This window comes from Squalius cephalus (assembly GCF_949319135.1).
Source record: "Squalius cephalus genome assembly, chromosome: 9".
NCBI classification, from domain to species: domain Eukaryota; kingdom Metazoa; phylum Chordata; class Actinopteri; order Cypriniformes; family Leuciscidae; genus Squalius; species Squalius cephalus.
Window position 1 is genome coordinate 16,037,830 of NC_137130.1, and position 18,397 is coordinate 16,056,226.

Consider the following 18,397-nt stretch of genomic DNA (forward strand, 5'->3'; position numbering starts at 1 on the left):
AGGTTTAGTACTTGCCCCATTGAAGTCAACAGGGTGCAAATTTTAAAAAGATGATAACTCGGTGTAGGCAACACCGATTTTTGTCGTTGTTCTCTGTACTGACAGCACTAGAAAATTTACAAAAAAATGAGCTCAATGTTAAAATTGACCGGAGATCTCCTTTAAGTTTGAGGAAAAACAAAACAAGATGATATCAGCAGAACAGCACAAGGCTGTTGTATGAGTATGTGTGTGTGTCATCTCTCAGAGATGAAGTTTAATTAAGCTTTTGCTCTCACCTCTTCAGGGGCATCTCAGACAGCTTGGCTCGACAGTTCATGAACACCTGCACTTTCATATTGACCACTTGACCAAGCACCTGCAGCACACACAGAGGAGACGGCCAGGTTATTACCCACTCACAAACAACAGGATTCAGGAGGGAATGTTCAAGGTCACGCTCTACAGAACCACATACAGATGAGCACGTTTCAAGTTCTTTATGACTTTAGAGGACGTAATACAATGGTTATGGATATAAAAACACTCTTTAAAGATCCAGAGACCATATAAAAATATTGAAACCAATACGAGGGTTTACATGAAAAGATTCCTGTGCATTCCTGTAGCCTAATGAGTAGAGCATGGTGACAGCAACACCAAAGTCATGAGTTTGATTCCCAGAGAATGCTTGAACTGATAATATGTACAGTGCTTAAATTTATTAGACTACCACCCAATGTAAGGTTTGTGCCACAGCTGCCCTAAACTAACAGTATTGGTGATTACCAAAATATTTTTTTATGCATCTGTAATGATTAATCCACCAGTATGTGTAAGCTCTTTAGTCACAGTTGGCCCAAGTCAAAGTCCGGACTTGAATCCTATTGAACAAATTTGGGATTTGGTGGATTCAAAGATAGATTGCACAAAGGTTTCATAAAAAGCAAGAAGTCAATAACAGAGACTGTGCAAGGAAGTCAATAACAACAGAGACTGTGGAAAAGTACTGTACATAAAAACAAAAGATATCTAAAAATAGGCATGGCTTAGAAACTCCTTTTATAGTGATTCCAGGGGCAGATTTCCATTTTCATGCCAGGAACTAATCATTGGAATTAACAGATTTCGAGTGGTGGCTCTCGTCAGGGGAGGCACAACCTACCCAAAATTTTGAGGTGAAAATGGGAGAAAGGCGATTTAATGTTAATAAAATCCCCAGTTATTCATTTTATCATGTTATCTCAGAATGTATATTTCTTGTTTGTAATTTCACCACTGTAAATGTAACCACTGCGCGCCGCTTCCCAGAATGTGCCGAATCTGCGAAACGCGAGTCTGAGGGGATAAATCCATAGCCAGAGACTTGTGTAGTAGTAGTAGTAGTAGTAGTAGTAGTAGTATGTAAGTCTATTGCCATATCAGAATTTCTGGAGAATTGTGCCTCCGTTGGTAAAACATTTTTTTTTGCCAATCACCATCGAGTATTTCACATGCCATGTCTAAGTTGCATATAGGCTACAGCAATCAGCTTCACTAAACGGCCGAACGTGCTCTTTTAACTCGGACATTTAAAAGGACAGAAGGATGGATTTTTGCTTCGAATGATAGGCTAGGACTAGATGAGTGAACTTTTATTTATATTGTCTTGCTACCAGCCGCCACTGCAGATTTCAATAATCAACAAAAAAACATTGTAATTTAAAAGAGTCTCAATGGAACATCAGCTTTCTGAGACATCAAGTGCCTCTACTTTTTCTCATATGAAATGGTTATTTGCTTGTAACTCTTGCTGTCCAGTTGATGTTGGTGTAGATGCAGGAAGGCCTGGCAATGACGTACTATGACTGTATTAAAAGCATAAGCACACAGTCACTCAGCTGAATCACTGCACACACATGCCTGAGGTACAATAAGCTCTTAGATGTGACCAAAGTTGTACATACAGCTAATAAAGGAGCCAGCTTCTGTGCATCCCTGGTGAGAGGATCCACAATGGCAACCACGTCATAGAACACCTCATCTTCACGCTGTGCCAGTTGAAGAACGCTGTTGAAAGACACATGTGGTCAGCTTAATACATTGGTAGTGAAAATAAGGGTTGCATTAATGAGAATGGATGGGATGTTTGGATATGCAGATGACTCACTTTCATTGAGTGAGTTGTCGGACCAATTTGGACAGACAACATGCCATTTCATTTTAGACCCATTCATGTTAGAATGATTCATTGGAAAAAAAAAATACTCAAAGGTACAATAGCAGACACCACCATTACTGAGATACTTATATACAGCTTATTTATGCAATGTTTTATTTTCTATGGTTTGCAGTCAGAAAAGCAGCAAGAGGGTCTGGTGCAATGTATCCTTTGTTTTTCGATCAAAACACTGTAAAGAAAATCTTTAGCGTTAGCAGTACTGCACCTATGTTTGTCCTTCAGAAATTTGACATCTTTTCTGGACTCTCCTTTAGGTGATGCAGTGAGAAGAGCATCTACTTTCATGATTAGATCACTGGCCCTGTGAAGAGAAATAACAGGATTCTGTTTTCCTCTCACAAACAAATAATTTTACATCTACAGACATATCAGCTTAGGACAACAAACAAAATCAGGGCATACTTCTGGGCATTCAAGTTCATCTGCTTGATCTTAGATTTAATCTTTTCTGCTGAACTTCGCAGTGTGATCTTCTCTAGCAGATGAAAATCTTCCAAACTGAAGTCTTCTTCAACCGATAGGCCCAGGATCTAGTAAAGACGTTAACCAGATTGTTAGTTACAATTGTACGTTCGGGGCACATCACAGGCCACAACTCCAAAGTGTCAGTTCATGTGTGCTTACCACCTCAAACTTCTACACCCAGAATCCTTATAAACCCCCCATATCCATATGAGAGAGACAGTCATTTATATGCATGCCAATGGCAAACCCTTTTTAAAGCTAATCAAAACAAGGCCGACTGCCAGACTGTCATTCTGGCTTTTAATATCAATGTGTTATCACCCTGAAAGTACTCTTGATTTTTTAACACACAATCTGTATTTAACCAGTTTTCCATTTCTTGCTAATTTTGTTTTGCATCTTTTCATTTTTCATTTGGCTAGCAGACCATGTCATTTTTCAGAGTTACATTTACCCTTTTGCAGTTGAAAGCCAATTAAGCTCAGCTAAAAGAAATGAATTATAAATACTTCTTGTTAAAAGCGAATATAAATACATTATATTATCATAAAAATCTAATATGAATATATTATTTATAAAATGCTACTGTAATATATTGTCTTATATAAAAAAAGGTGAACATTACTTATATGTTCAATGCTTATGTGCTTTTGTAGCTTTTACAACTTTTTTGTAATATTTCATACATGTCCTTTTTATCAATTTAATGTGCCTTTGCACATTACTGATTTGCACGCTTCTGATTTTAGTGCATGAATTCCAAATATATATATATATTAGTCTTGTTTTATAATACATGTATTATCTTATAAAACCAAAGGGAACAAAAGAGCAGAAATTATGAAACCATAGCTCTTTCAAGACAAGAATAAATTCTGGGGATCACTTTGGTGTGTTGGAGAATGATGGGATGTGTCACTGCTGTTTCAGGCTGTGGCCCATTTTGTGCTTGTCTGTCAACAAAGACTCTGCTGAGAAAGCACAGCAATATGACAGTTCGGCGGTTCCATATAACCCATGACCCCTGCAGCAGAGGTTGCTGAGTGGACGCTGGTGAATTAACGCCAGGCTTCATCTCTCTCCTCCTCTCCTCACAGGTTAGGACAGGCCAAGCAAACGGCTTAATACTGAGTCAACAAAAAAAGCGGCCCCATCAGAGAGACCAACTGGTGAGACCTTACGGTTCAGACTATTTATCATCCAAATCAGCAGTCTGTACCGTAGGTCATTAGGATGTAAATGATTTCATAATGCCTATGGAATTTGTCTTGAGGTGTCTAAAGGTGGAGGGGGTGTTTGTGAATCTCACCCTGCCGTTGCTGACCACAGCTCCTTGTCCAGCTTTCAGCTTCAGAACTTCCTTACAGTACTTCTGCTGGCTGTGCAGGAAGCCCACCTCCATTGTGTTGAACTTCTTCTCAAAGGCATCATGATCCATACCCTACAGGAGTAAAGGTATAATTTTCAGCAGTCATTACTCCAGTCTCACATGATCCTTCAGAATTAATTCTAATATACTTAAGAAACATTTCATAACACAAACACACACACATATACATAGTGCATATACATATATACACACACACACGCGCACACACACACACACACATATATATACATATATATGATATATGTGAGAGAGAGAGAGAGAGAGAGAGAGAGAGAGAGAGAATCTTCATAGTCACAGAATAAGGAATTATTCTTTTCATCATAAATATTTATTTACGATACTTATTTGAACTAAGAGTAGTAAAAAATGTGGAAAGAACAAACTGATTGGCTCATTTCGTTTTTTTGATTACACTGCAAGGAGGAAATAGTTAATCAACGTGTTATTGACAGCTAAGGGGGGCACATTTGTGCAAGTGCAGTCATTAGAGTATTTTGAGAGGAATATTAAATTGGCTAGATCAATGAAAAATGTGCTGCCATTGGAGACCATGTCTCACGAATCAATCATTAAACATTTTCATTTATCCGACATGCAATTAAAAAATGGCTTCAGTGCCGATAACAAATCTCGGCTGTTTCAGCTGCATAGAGTCAGATTATTAGTGTTATGAAAAGGAAGGAAATGCTAATATCAGCACAACACCTCTCCTTTCCATCCAATAATAGAGCCATTACAGGTCTCAGGCACAAGCTCTCAGGGAACCAAAAAACCTCTCTCTCCAACCATTTTCAACAAAACCCCCCCAAAAAACTCAGGAATACTGGGTAGGATGGAACACTTTGTCTTATCTAATACGTTACAATGGAAATAAATAGAGGGAGCAGGAGGGATAGAGACAATGAAAAAACGAAAAAAAAACAAAAAAAACAAGTGTCCTCCATGTGCTTGACAGACCAATCAGTCTTTCTGAGAATATTCTGTCAATAAGACCCTAGACTAAAATTGTGGTTATTACAAGGTATAGGGCAGCCATTCATAGAAATGCAGTTGTCTAAGTCTGATAAAATTACATGTGGTTGAGTGGTTTCCATTGGATGTGGCGATGGGGTAAAGACACAATGGAAAAGAAGAGAGGCCTTGCTTGTACAATTTTATCATGGTGATGACAGGAGGAAACAATAAAAGTAGCATTTGATGTCAGGTGCTTTAATAGAGATAAGATCTAGATGGTAGTGGGTAGACTGCAAGTGACAAGCTACTATATGGTAAGAAAATTCTTTAAATGAAAGCAATAAGCCACAAGGGCCAGTGCATTACTATGATGTTAACAATAAAAGGGTGCTAACGCTTTATATAAACATACATACTGACAGGAGCGGAAGACATATTGGCCACAAACACACTGTAAAGTTTCAGGAGTGACAACCGCATTTCAATGCGGGAGTGAGTCCCCTAAATTGTTGTTCAGTGTGTACAGAAAACGACTCGCTCCCGAAACTGCGATGATTGACAAAATGGTAACCATAGCAATGGTCACCATAGCAACGGTCGGGCATCTCACATGTTTGGTATTCACTATTCTGACTGAAGTAATATTACAGCGACAAAAGACTTATGATCAGCTGTAATTATGTCAAAGGAGGCATCGTGTTTTTTATATGTTTGTAAGGCTGCTTCACAGAGCGCGCTCTTGCAGTGTTGCCATGTCCACTTATTAAAGTGTTTTTGGGCTTGTTGTTTAAGCTTGGCTCATAAAGGGATTGAGTTTATGGAGTTATTAAAGTGAGTAGGTGCGGGTCGTGATATTTTGGTCTTTTTTCAGCAAAGCATTTGGATTTATTTTGGTTTATTATGGGCTTGTTCTTGTTTTCTTTTTTTATAGCAAAATCTGGCAACACAAATGAGTCCAGGCTTGCACCACTTTCCCTGTGATTTAGTGCACCGCACATATAGAATAGAGAATCATCTCTGATGCATGTAAAAATATGTCATTCACCACTAGTTGTTCAGTTTGGTTTCGTACACACTTCATAGAACTTTTGTAAATGTGGTTGTCACTACCTGCATTTTTTGGGAGTTAATTCAGTTGTCACTCCTGTAAATTACTGAACTGTGTATGTACAGAACAGGATTAAGCACTAAAAGGTGAATTGACAATCGAATTTAGCTGCAGTGTGTACGTGGCCATTGTCTGCCAACTGAACTCAAGTGACATAAATTAACAGAAAAAAAGAAAAAAAAAAGAAAGAAAAAAAGACAGACAGACAGGCGAGAAAATAACAGGTCTGTAAAGATAAATCCAACTGTACACACAATTCCCCATTACCCAGACACAGTATTTCACACTCCACTGACCTGTTTAAGTAGGTGTTTAATCTTGGTGCCTTGTTTGAAGAGCTCAACATTTTCTTCTTTGAGGAGTTTTAGGGTGAAGTCGAGCGTGTTCTTGTTGCTTTGGGTGAGGAGAGAAGCCCAGACGGCTCGGTACAGACCGCTGTTGTCCTCCGTGGGCTTTCCAATGGGGTTATTGATCACCCCGACACGACAGCTGGAGCTGCTGGATTTCTGCAAACAAACACTGTGGATCAGAGACTCTCTTGAACAGGAGATTATAGCAAATAAGATGATAGCAAATCACATTATGTCATTCTCAATTCTGTAAAGGACCTGGGTCAGATTACTAAATTAAATAATAATCAAAAGCAATGATCGTCATACACAGATTTTGGGAGTAAGGTTTATGATATTCTTAACGTTACTAGTATGTTATTACAGTTATTCAGCTATATAAAACATAAGAACAGATTTGTGAACTCAAAGAATGATCTGAGAGATAAACTAGATCAATATCTGGGTCTTGATACAATAACACTAATTTGTAAAATGTATTGTTATTTAAAACTGCAATAACACATGTAATCCGCATTGTACTTTAAAATTATTTTCTCAGATTATTCTGAGATTAGATTTAGGTCAAATATAAATAACGTGTAAATAATGTTCTGCCTTCAGCTTGCTCTTAATGGTGGTCTCTCCTTTATCCCAAATATATTAATATATGTAAATATAAATATAATATAATTGGTCCATTCCCACTGGATTTTTTTAATTAACCAAGACCACAAGAATGCTTTCAAAGATTAATTGTTCTCAGATTAATATCTAACATGCTCGTGTGCCTCTGCTCTCTGACGATGCGATTCCTGTGGATACAACTAATTGGAAATAAAAACTGCAGTAGTTCACCATATGTTTCAAGGCATTCCGGAGCAATTGCCTCCCAGAGGGCTGTTCAATATCTGCTACAATCCACACAGTCACTCCGTACAACATCTCCTCTATGAGAGAAGAAAAAAATGTTACTTAAGAATAATGCTTTTTAGGAAAACACAATTTGGATAGTTTTTGAGCTAAGAAGTGTACTTGTGCTTTACATTATTGAAAGTACCATTTATTAAACCAACATGCGATGTTAATTATACTAACTAACAATAATGGCAGTGCATTGTCAAACACTTCACTGATGGCCACTCGTACTCTATTTTATAAAATAAAGAAATCTGAATGAAAATCCATTATAAAATTATATTTAAAAAAACACACATTATAAACTATAAAATCGCCCCACCAAAGAATCTATATGAAAAAGATATGACTCACCATCTCTTGTTAAATACTTCATTCTCTTAGAGACAACTGCTGTTTTGTCTCTAGAGTCCAAGTATGCAAACATAGTTGTGTCGTCCCAGTCATCTGCAACTATTTGTTTAATTATAACAGAAATTTATTAAGGCAGTTAATAAGGAACATTGAGAAGATATTGGTAATGAAATGTTGATAGTATTGTGACAATGTTATTGAGATGGAGATTGCAGTGTGATTGTGACAGTGATGATGGTGAGGTGACTAAGATTAACAATGGCCCTGGTTTGGGTCAGGTGATCATTAAAGGGCTACCTGGTGAGGCAGTGAAATCCAGATATCGTCTCTCAGAGCTAAGAATCAGTGGGTTGATACGGGGAACTACATTGGCCTGCTCCATCAGGAAGTCCACCACATCGCCACTCTCAGTGATTTGACCCTGTATATGACAGGAATCTCCTTAGAATTTGCTAACTAACCAGATTACAGAAACATGTACAGTCAGGAGGGCCTTCACTGCCTTTGTGCCAGATTTGAAAACAATTAACTTAAAGAAAAGCCTTAAAAAGTAATAGTTGGCAAGGAAAAATAATACTGCACCATAAAGACAGATTTCTGGAACAAGTTGGTAGCTTCCATGATTCTCTGCAGCAGAACAGTCTCGAGCTCCTCTGGGTCCATCTCCTCACTACTGAGTGGAACACCATTGAACAAACCCACTGGTAGGGCTCCTAATCCACTCTTCCTGTAAAACACTCCTCCAGCCTGAAAAAACACATAATATCAAATGTTCATAAAGACACATACATCTGGCTTTTCAAAATTAAGTCTCTGTCCATGTGTGCCTAGGAATATTCAATAAGCAGCAGTTTATATTTATCAATGCTATGAAAAGCATCTGTGATTTTCCATATTTTTCCATTTTAAATGACAAAAATGCAATGTGCACTGTAATTATTTTGTTTATAATTCTCTGCTAATTAAACTGGGACATCTTTGTTATGGAGCACATAAACATAGTGTTAGCATTACCTTTCTGTTGTCATCATAGCTTGAGTCCACTCCAAGAATTCTGGCAGCATTTGCTTTTGGAAATTTCTTTTTCAGATATGCAGTTATTGTATCCACAGAAAGAGTCTCCCCAACTTCCACCCTGTTATATATCTGCATGTGACAAAAAAGCTTACAAGTATATAATGGGAAAAATAGTGCATTACATTCACAGAACACTGTCATTCAGTCTTAGAACAAGAGGAATCTAAATTCTCTGGATATCCTTCTTTTCTCATCCATAAAATGTATATCTTGAAAAAAAAACCTGTACATTATAACTGAATATATCTGTTATAGTACATGATATGGGGCCAAGCTTTCAAATATTATACTTAAAGTGAAGGAGAACCCTAAAGTAACATTTAAGTCATTTTGATTTAAAAGAACATCACAGCAAACACAAAGATACTCACTGACACCATGGACGTGAAAGCCTGTGCTTCGTCATACTCCTCTGAGATGTAGTTTAACATCCTAAAGAGAGCAACACCTGCATCCAAATATCCATCCACTTTATCATCTACACTGACAACCAGTACAAACCCAATCCTAAGAGACATAGAAACATAAATGCATATCAAAACTGACATCCATTCTTATTTACAATTAACATATCAACAAACATAAATGAACAGTAGGCTCATGATAAGATAATATGGTTTGTTTGCTGAATGTTAAGTAGGTATAATGTCAGCTGCTTATTACACAGTTACTTACCAAATAGAAATGGACAAAATATTGATTTGAGTAAATTGTATTTGATAAGTAAGAAACCATGAAGAGATATGAAACTAGCACAGCTATGTAAAGACTTGCCTGTGACAATGGTCCATTATGCAGTTCATTATATCAGAATCACATAGTTCAGAAATCCACATAATTAAAAAAAAATAAAGGCTCAGGTAAAATGTATTAAATGCTATTGTTGAGTACACATACCTGAGGGGAATGTTATGTTTGTAAAAGAGTTCTGCTAATTTGACCAGCTCAATGCTCTCTTCTTGTGTTGGGTCAAGTAACAGAACCTGCAAACAGCAAAGAAAAACATATTTCAATCTTTCAAATAATATACTTAAAAAAAAACTTTTATTCTAAATACAATTTAATTAACATTATTTACTAAGATAAGTCTGCTGCAGTCCTAAAAAAGGGGGATATCAGAGGATAAAAAGCATCCCTGCATAAACCTGTGCACACAGCTAGGTTTGAGCTTAGACTATAATCAACTCACAGGCAAGTTGACTCACCAGGTTAAAGAAATTACGGCGTATTTGTCGAATAACACCAGGAAATGTTGCTCTGAGGAGCTCCTGTAGACTTGAGGGCCAGTGACGATACATGGAGTCCTTCTCAATATCATTAACCCACTAGAAACCAGACAACAACAGGCATTTGTTAAATTATAAAATCATGTGAACAGTAAAAGCTTATTTTTTCAGCAAATTGAGTTCCAGAAGTATTTTTCCACCTAGTTTCTGCATTAGAAAAAAATTAAACAAAACAACCAAGATGTATTACGACATTTGATTCAAAGTTGAATTTTGTTGAATTGGTTTTTACTTTTATAACCAATTTCGCTATATAGACTTGGAATAGCATTTACTTCCAGAACTCAACTTTTGAGCTCTACAACTACATTTAAATAATTAGCGTCTCACCATAATGGATGAGTGGCGGATGTCCAGAGCGTAGCTGTCTTCTACAGTGGTTGATGTTGGTAAATGCAGGAACTTACTAATGCTGCTTCCTCTGATGCCAAGGTTATGAAGACCTTCAAGAATCTTAGCCTCACCTCTGAGAATGTCCAGGATGCTACATAGCAGTTGAGAATGTACAGTATGTGATTAACACACATAAAACATGTTGGGGAATGTTAGTGGTGCCAATTACACACTACTACTTTGAACAGCAGACAGAAACCAGTCAGTAAGAGAATCTTGTGCTGGGATGATACCTAAATGGGTTATGAATGTCCAGGTCAACATGTATTCCATTTATGAAAAGACTGGCATCTCCAGGATGGATCCCCATCGACTCACTCAGACTCTGCAAAGCAAATATCAGGTCAGATGAAGACAGCTATACCGTGACCTTGAATTCAGCGGGCTTTAGTGGCATTTAGCTTTTATCCAAAGCAGCTTCCTGTTTATACATTACAGGTTCAGTCCCTCTGAAGTAACCTGGGGTTGGGTGTCTTGATCAAGGGTCATGGATCGCATCTTATGTGAATCAGCAAGCCTTAACCTACACCACCACTTTATGGACTTCATTTTCAATTTTTTATTATGGACATATGATATGCTGAAACTCTCCTAAAATTGTTGTAATGGATATATCATCTGAAAGACTCAAGACACTCCTGAGTGTGGACCCATTTCATTTTCTAAAAATAAATCAGAAAATTTGGGGTCCATTTGGCTGTGCTTGGAACTGTTTTTACAGTGCTCATCAGAAAAGTTGTTGAAAAAACCTTACCTTTTGGTTATCTTCTATTTCCTTTTTCATGTTCTGGTTTACGGCCACTCTTGTCAGTGATCTGTGGGGACAGTAAAACATGTACAGTGAGTATCAGCCCTAGCCAACATCCCAGAACAGTCATAAAAACCCATTTTAATCTCAGAAAACCTGTTCTCTCTTAGATGCCATATCGGCTATGCTGACAAACAGTAAACCACAGTAAGTCTGACTCAGCAAATTCTGAACACTGCACATAAAGCTGTCTAGAGCAGCAGTGAACGAAAGTCACAGTCACACATTAAAAACGACCTAGACATAATGCATATGCATGCATTCTGTGCCGTTATACATGCAAAAAATGTATAGTGGAATATTCTACAGCAATAACTGTTACAGATACTCCTGTTCCCAAGGTTCTTTAATATGGCTAAATGGAAGCATTGTAAAAAATGATTTAAAAATGTTAAATTATTGGACTCATTTAAGGGTTCATCCAAAATTGAAAATTATCCCATAATTTACTTACTCTCAAGCCATCCTGGATGTATATGACATTCTTCTTTCAACAAAACACAATCAGAGTTATATTACAAAATATGCTGGCTTTTCCCAGCTTTATAATGGGAGTGAATGGTACCTTGTTTTTTTTTTAAGCACATCCATCCATCACGAAAGTAATCCATATGGCTCCATGGGGTTAATAAAGGCCCCCCAATTACTTTATTTGGATATATCATCCAAATGATAATTGTTGTTTATTATTAGGTCTATTCTATATGTCTATTTATGATTATTGTTTATTATTAAACAATAATAATTCTTTATAAACTATAATCACTGGCTTCCGGTGACGGCCGTATACAAGGTGAGTTCTGGCGGAAGAGTGAACTCTGACCTCTGCACTTGCGCGTTCATCAATATGTCATGCGTCGGGTTAGAGGTCACTCTTCCGCCGGAACTAGACTTGCGTACGGCTGTTACCGTAAGTCAGTGATTATAGTTTATAAAGTTATAAATATGGATATTTTTCTTACGAAAACGCATCACTTTTAAGAAGGCCTTTATTAACCCCCTGGAGCCGTATGGATTAATTTTATGATGGATGGATGCGCTTTTTTGGGCTTAAAAAAAAAGAGGTACCATTCACTCCCATTATAAAGCTCGGAGGGGCCAGGATATCTTTTTAAGGTACTGGATAAGGATAAGGTACTGTAACAAAGGTAATGGTTTCTGCCTAGGATTCCAAGACCAAGACACCAAGACTGAATTTCAGACTTTTTACCTTGCTCTGCTGGGAAAATTTTGGCTGAGGTCTTGCATCAATTTGAGAGAATCAAACTTTGGCACAGTCATGATCCGAGAAGCTGCCTGGAAACTGAGGTCTATTGGAAAGACAGAGAAGGCATTTCAAAATCTTTTTTTAAAGAAGCCAATTATCCATGAAGAATGTCTGCAATATAAGATTAAAGCGTAACTAAACCCCTGGTCAGAGCCTGACTCCACCCACTGGCAATATTTGAAAAATGCCCAGCGAAGGAGGGGGGGGGGGGGGGGGGGGGTGCATCTGAGACATCTCTCTGTAGGCAAGGGCGTGGTTAGCAGGTACCACAACTTCCAATAGGAAAATTAAACTGCAGTAGCCACCGTTCAACCTGAAGTGGGCAGCACTCAGACGTTTTTACACCATATATTGTAGAATTAAAACACTTTAAACCCAAATGTCAAAAAAATGACTTGAATCAATGAACAGCATTAATAAAGCCCCAGTCTTACAGATCATTAACTAAAAAAAGTTGTTTTAGGGTTTAGTTACCCTTTAAGTTAAAACTATTTATAAATAAAATTTAAATCTAAATGGTGATTTACTTACACTTTTTTTTGTGTGAAGAATCTAAAGTTGTTCTCTTCCATTCAATTACACTGAATGGGGACAGAAGCTTTCAAGCTTCACAATGCAAAGGCATCATAAAAAAAGAAGTTCATATGACTCATATGAATTTTTGTGAGAAACGTATCGAATTTAAGGGATGCCCTAAAAAAACTTTGCCCTACCTGCAGCAGCAATTCTTGATTTGTGAATGAATCTGGATCTCAAATTCTGAGATTATCATTGAATAATTAATAATAATCGAGCTCCATTATAATTAATAACAATTGTAATAATTATAATAATTAAGATCCATTGCTATGGCATAGAAAACAGAGACTCCACATTTCTTTTCGTGTTACAACAAAAAACAAACATCATACAGGTTTGGAAACACATTGATGAGTACAAATGTGTTCATTTAGATTTTTGGGTGAGACATTTAAGAAAGTGTTTGGTGTATGTTTGATGAGTGAAAGTATTATGCCACACAGCATCATTTTTAAACTAGTCTAAAGAGTCTGGACAAAAAGCTATTTTTTTTTTTTACAATTCCACTCCAAAGTTATTACAAAAATCAACCAACCGTTTCAATAGCCATCATGGAGAGCTCTTCACATCAAGTAAAATAAATTGCTTCATTTATCTATCAGCACAAAACTAAAACAGCTCTTATTTAGCCATTTTTGCTCGAGATCTCACAGGGCAAAATCGAACTTGGCTGTGGACATGAGCATCTGTTCAGAAGTCCGAACAGGAGTAGGACAGATCGCTGCAGCAAGCAAAGGGTACAAACTGCAACCTTTCCACTGCTTCCCAATTCATCAAGTAGACAGTTCTCTCCAGGAACCATGTGGATCGGTTTAATCGCACTGGGTGACGCAGCACAGAGTCCAGAACACCGTAAGAGAAAACCATCAATAACAGAAGCCAGCCCACCTTGGAGCTCCCACACTTTGAGAGGAGTCATGTCATTGGTGCTCTCCAGTAGATGCTTCCTCAGCTCTCCAAGTTCCTCCTGAAGCTCTGGGTGGGACTTTCTGGAGGTGAAGGAGGACACTTTTTCACATAATGTGCACTACAGCACCATGGTACTTTTTTGTGAGTAAGCACAACGCAACACAATATTCGTTTTAATCTATGGCTAGATATAGGTACGAGAGAGAGAAAAAAATCATCAGCGTGCTTACTTCAATTTCCCAAACAGAAATCCTTGGACTTCATCATTTTCATCCTCATTATCGGTGGCGACTGATTTGGATTCTGCAAACAAATGCAGGTCACGTCAGTTTCAATTTATTCGTTTCAATATTGCTAGCTACTTTTGTTTATAGCTAACTGCTTTCTCAATTAAGTAGCGATTTTTCAATGTTATTGAAAGAAGTTCCTAATGTTCACCAAGGCTTGATTTTATGATCAAATCAGAAATCATTCTAATATGCTGATTTGGTGCTCAAGAAACATTTCTTATTATTATCAATGTTGAAAGCAGTTGTGCTGCTTAATATTTTTTGTAAACTGTGATAGATTTTTTCAGGGTCTTTTTATGATTAGAAAGTTCAAAAGAACAGCATATGAAAAGTCTTTACTGTCACTTTTGATTTAAGTGTCCTTGCTGAATAAAAGTACATTCATTTCTTCCAAAAAAAAAAAAAATTCTTACTGACCCCAAAGTTTTGAACCGTAGTATAGTTTGTCAAGCTACTCATAATTTAAAGCCTATTTCCTGACACTGACAATTGTTATTATAATAAAACTGTTACTGAGTTCAGCCATTTATTACCTTAACCTATCCATTCTGTTACAAAAAAGGCAATTTGACATAGTACAATACCTTTAACCTGTGTGTCATCAACGGCTTTGTACTCTGTGTTTTTAATTGCCAGTTCAACACCATATCCAGACAACAGCATCCTTTCATTTTTCGGCTCCTGTGGTGACAAATCAGTGTGGGGCAACAAATATTGATAATATGGCACAGACTTTAATAAATTCATAAATAGTATATAAACTATACAATACATAAAATCAAGATAAAATTTTCCATTGCACAGCTGACAATAAGAGATGTATACAAGCCACACTAAACTGCTAATACTCACAGACACAAAGTGTCGTAGCACATAGATGAGTTTTCCCTCCTGTGCCCGCTCTGACAGAACCTTATGAAAAGTGTTGAACTCCTTGGTGCCAATTTCAGCATAAAGAACAGCTACAGGCAGGTCTGTCTCATTGAGTCCTGGGTATTGGTGGTCAGACTTGTATAGGTAAGGTCTTGGCCTGCATAGGACACACAAAAGTGTGTAAAAATGTTATGAGAAACCAATTGGTTTATTTTCATGAAACCATGTATGGACTTAAATTATCACCAAATATCTCTGAATACAACATATTGTTGGTTAACGTTACCTGCTTGCTGCTGTCTTCAAGAGCTTCTTCATATCCTTGGTGCTACAGGCTTTTTGACCATGGACAACTATGAAAGCAGAGCATCCATCTGGAGGAGGTTCATCACTTGCGATCTATAGAATGAATAGAAAGAGTTAACAATACTGTTTATGATGTAAACCATATAGTGACAGTCATTTCAAGTGTACCAAAAATGTTAATTAAAATAAATAAAAAAACGATTAGATATGTTGGTGGTAAAACAGATGTGTCACGGTGTCAAGCAATTGTATTTGTCTGAAATTATTATTATATCCAGAAAAGAACTCACTTGTTGGAAAGCATGTACAGCTGGTGAGTAAGTCCTGAGAGACAGAGACAGCTTCAGCAGGTTGACCTGAAGATCCGTCAAAAATTGTCCAGCTTTCTTGATGATCAGGTTGTAATATGACCGGACAGACTCTAAAGACAGAAAAGTAAATATCTGCATTATTTCCAATCCATGTGTAATTCAACAAAACACCACCATGCATACCAACCACTCAGTGAATTATGAATCATTGCAGAGAAGATAAAAAGTCAGTCATTACCTCCGTTTTTGTAAACAGTTAACTCCTTCACAGTATCGACAAACTGCCAGAACTTCTCGTCACCATCCTCTCGGATGAACTCGCTGCACAAAATTAGGTTTACAAAACAACTAAGACACAAGACAAGCATGAAGCTCAATAATGCATACTAAAAGTAAATAAATGTTTTCTGACAAAGAGATCGTAGCAAGATTAAAAATGCTCTGTGTTGATCTAATTCAAACCTATTAAAGTCATCAAGAAATCAAAATGGACAATTCTTATTTTTTATGGAATGTTTCAGCATTTAGAATATAAATGATTTATCCATGCACATCATTTAGTTTAAATTTATGAGGCCTCGTATTCTTTAATCACGTGTTTACTAGCGTGAGGGCGGGACAACCTGTCACTCACATGAGATCACAGCAATGGCAAATCACAACCATCCATCATCCATTCAATTCCCAATGGACAAAATCAAGACCTGCCTTAGCTTTTATCTTATTCGAGAAGCCATTTTTACGTGTATATACATCCCAATAGGGAAGAAAAGACTATTACACCTTATGTTTCATGCTGACTTATAGCACAATCTAAAACAATTTTTAAAAATATATTCTAATTTTGTATAATTCTTATACCTACAATCGTTATAATTCCTTAAAGGGATAGTTCACCCAAAAATGAAAATTCTGTCATCATTTACTCACCCTCAAGTTGTTCCAAACCTGTATGAGTTTCTTTGTTCTGCTGAACACAAAGGAAGATATTTGGAAGAATGTTTGTAACCAAACAGATCTCGGTTCCCATTGACTTCCATAGTAGGAAAAAATATATACTATGGTAGTGAATGGGGACCGAGATCTGTTTGGTTACAAACATTCTTCCAAATATCTTCCTTTGTGTTCAGCAGAACAAAGAAACTCATACAGGTTTGGAACAACTTGAGAGTGAGTAAATGATGACAGAATTTTCATTTTTGGGTGAACTATCCCTTTAATAATTTAGAGACCACATGGAATATTTACATTGAAAATGCATTTGTCACATTTTGTCAAACAAGAGGAATTGGTAACTAGTTAAAGGAGCTAAAATATTCACTTTCCATAACATAATTTTAAGTTAAAATCTTGACACTGAACAAAGTTCAATAAACAGACATTGTTTTTTATGCATGAAGTCAGCCATTTAAAAAGGAAGAGTAGCTAGTAGTGAGATACTGAATTACAGGATAACAATTACAATTCCAGCCCACCTTGTTTCCAGCAGGAGAGGGGTCATGGCCCATTTGGCCTGAAGACTGGCGATGACTCCTTTAGATGCTGAGTGCACATGCTGGAACCTCAGCAAGACCAGCACAATAAAGACCACCCTCATGATCAGACACTGCTAAAAGTACATTAAAGATAACACTATTATAACTTTAATCAATAACATTAAGATACATTGGTCCATTACACAATGATTGATGGATAATTTGCATACATTTCAGAATAGCTAGAAATGTCAATAGCCTAAATCATAAAATTAAGGAAAAATTGTCATAAGAGTTACTATTAATTAATTATTTAGTGCTTCAAATTTCTAAATTTCAGATATTTTCAAATCACTGCAGGTTCAATAAACAGCAGGTTCCAATTTTAACAACTCTATAATATCTAATAAGACAACAAACCCTCACTAGAGTAAATGTTGGTTAAACAAAATATTTTTTTCCCCCTTAAACATGACAAGATTACGTGACAACAGACAATAAAATGTCTCAACAGAAAATAAATTCCATAATTCACTGGAGCAAAAAATGGGAAATAATATCATTTTTCAGTTAAAGAAGACACAGCAAGTCTAATCTGTCCAGTAAAACGCCACGTATACCTACAATGTAACGTTATGTGTCAGTTAGATGCATAATTGTTGCATTCTTACACAGATATCAGCATCACTGCCCGTTTCATTCAATTTATGCAAATCAGATGTAATAGACTTTGATAGTGACTGGTCATTCTTACGAATGAAGAAACAATAAAGATTAGGGGGAAGCATAAAGACATGCATCAAAAACTGTTCAACCACTATTAGCGTTTCTTTCTGGACTAAAAACAGCATATTTTTCAACAACAATAAACCGCGCCATGCCTCTGTGATATACACAATGAATATATTTTAAAAACACACCTAATTCATCGGACACTGAGCCGCTGTATTACCCGTCTGTTTCACAGGACGCCGCCATTGAGGGGGTCCTGCATCTTTAATTCCCCATATGGGAAAGCGACACATTCATTCCGCTTGAGTAAAAACGCGTCAACATTTCAGCGACTGATAGGCTTAATATTATATATATAAAAAAGTGAATCTTA

General features: G+C 36.9%; 1 protein-coding gene across 3 annotated transcripts in view; it reads right to left on the reverse strand.

The window, feature by feature from the left end:
- Window positions 1–18,296, reverse strand: part of uggt2 (UDP-glucose glycoprotein glucosyltransferase 2) — a 35,060-nt gene extending 16,764 nt beyond the window's left edge. For 2 of the 3 annotated variants that reach the window (XM_079881171.1, XM_079881169.1), the window contains exons 1-27: window positions 18,213–18,296; window positions 17,293–17,426; window positions 16,056–16,138; window positions 15,797–15,927; window positions 15,487–15,599; window positions 15,180–15,357; window positions 14,912–15,008; window positions 14,268–14,340; window positions 14,017–14,117; window positions 12,493–12,592; window positions 11,229–11,289; window positions 10,708–10,799; window positions 10,412–10,565; window positions 10,001–10,120; window positions 9,693–9,778; window positions 9,167–9,302; window positions 8,733–8,864; window positions 8,301–8,465; window positions 8,016–8,139; window positions 7,719–7,817; window positions 7,305–7,396; window positions 6,414–6,623; window positions 3,975–4,106; window positions 2,603–2,730; window positions 2,406–2,501; window positions 1,926–2,028; window positions 279–358 (exon numbers count right to left, since the gene is read on the reverse strand). In XM_079881171.1, coding sequence (XP_079737297.1) covers window positions 279–358; window positions 1,926–2,028; window positions 2,406–2,501; window positions 2,603–2,730; window positions 3,975–4,106; window positions 6,414–6,623; window positions 7,305–7,396; window positions 7,719–7,817; window positions 8,016–8,139; window positions 8,301–8,465; window positions 8,733–8,864; window positions 9,167–9,302; window positions 9,693–9,778; window positions 10,001–10,120; window positions 10,412–10,565; window positions 10,708–10,799; window positions 11,229–11,289; window positions 12,493–12,592; window positions 14,017–14,117; window positions 14,268–14,340; window positions 14,912–15,008; window positions 15,180–15,357; window positions 15,487–15,599; window positions 15,797–15,927; window positions 16,056–16,138; window positions 17,293–17,414 — 3,008 coding nt within the window. In that variant the 5' untranslated portion in view covers window positions 17,415–17,426; window positions 18,213–18,296. The remainder of the gene's footprint in view (window positions 1–278; window positions 359–1,925; window positions 2,029–2,405; window positions 2,502–2,602; window positions 2,731–3,974; window positions 4,107–6,413; window positions 6,624–7,304; window positions 7,397–7,718; window positions 7,818–8,015; window positions 8,140–8,300; window positions 8,466–8,732; window positions 8,865–9,166; window positions 9,303–9,692; window positions 9,779–10,000; window positions 10,121–10,411; window positions 10,566–10,707; window positions 10,800–11,228; window positions 11,290–12,492; window positions 12,593–14,016; window positions 14,118–14,267; window positions 14,341–14,911; window positions 15,009–15,179; window positions 15,358–15,486; window positions 15,600–15,796; window positions 15,928–16,055; window positions 16,139–17,292; window positions 17,427–18,212) is intronic. The other variant, XM_079881170.1, reaches the window with a different exon arrangement.
- Between the last annotated feature and the right edge of the window lie 101 nt (window positions 18,297–18,397).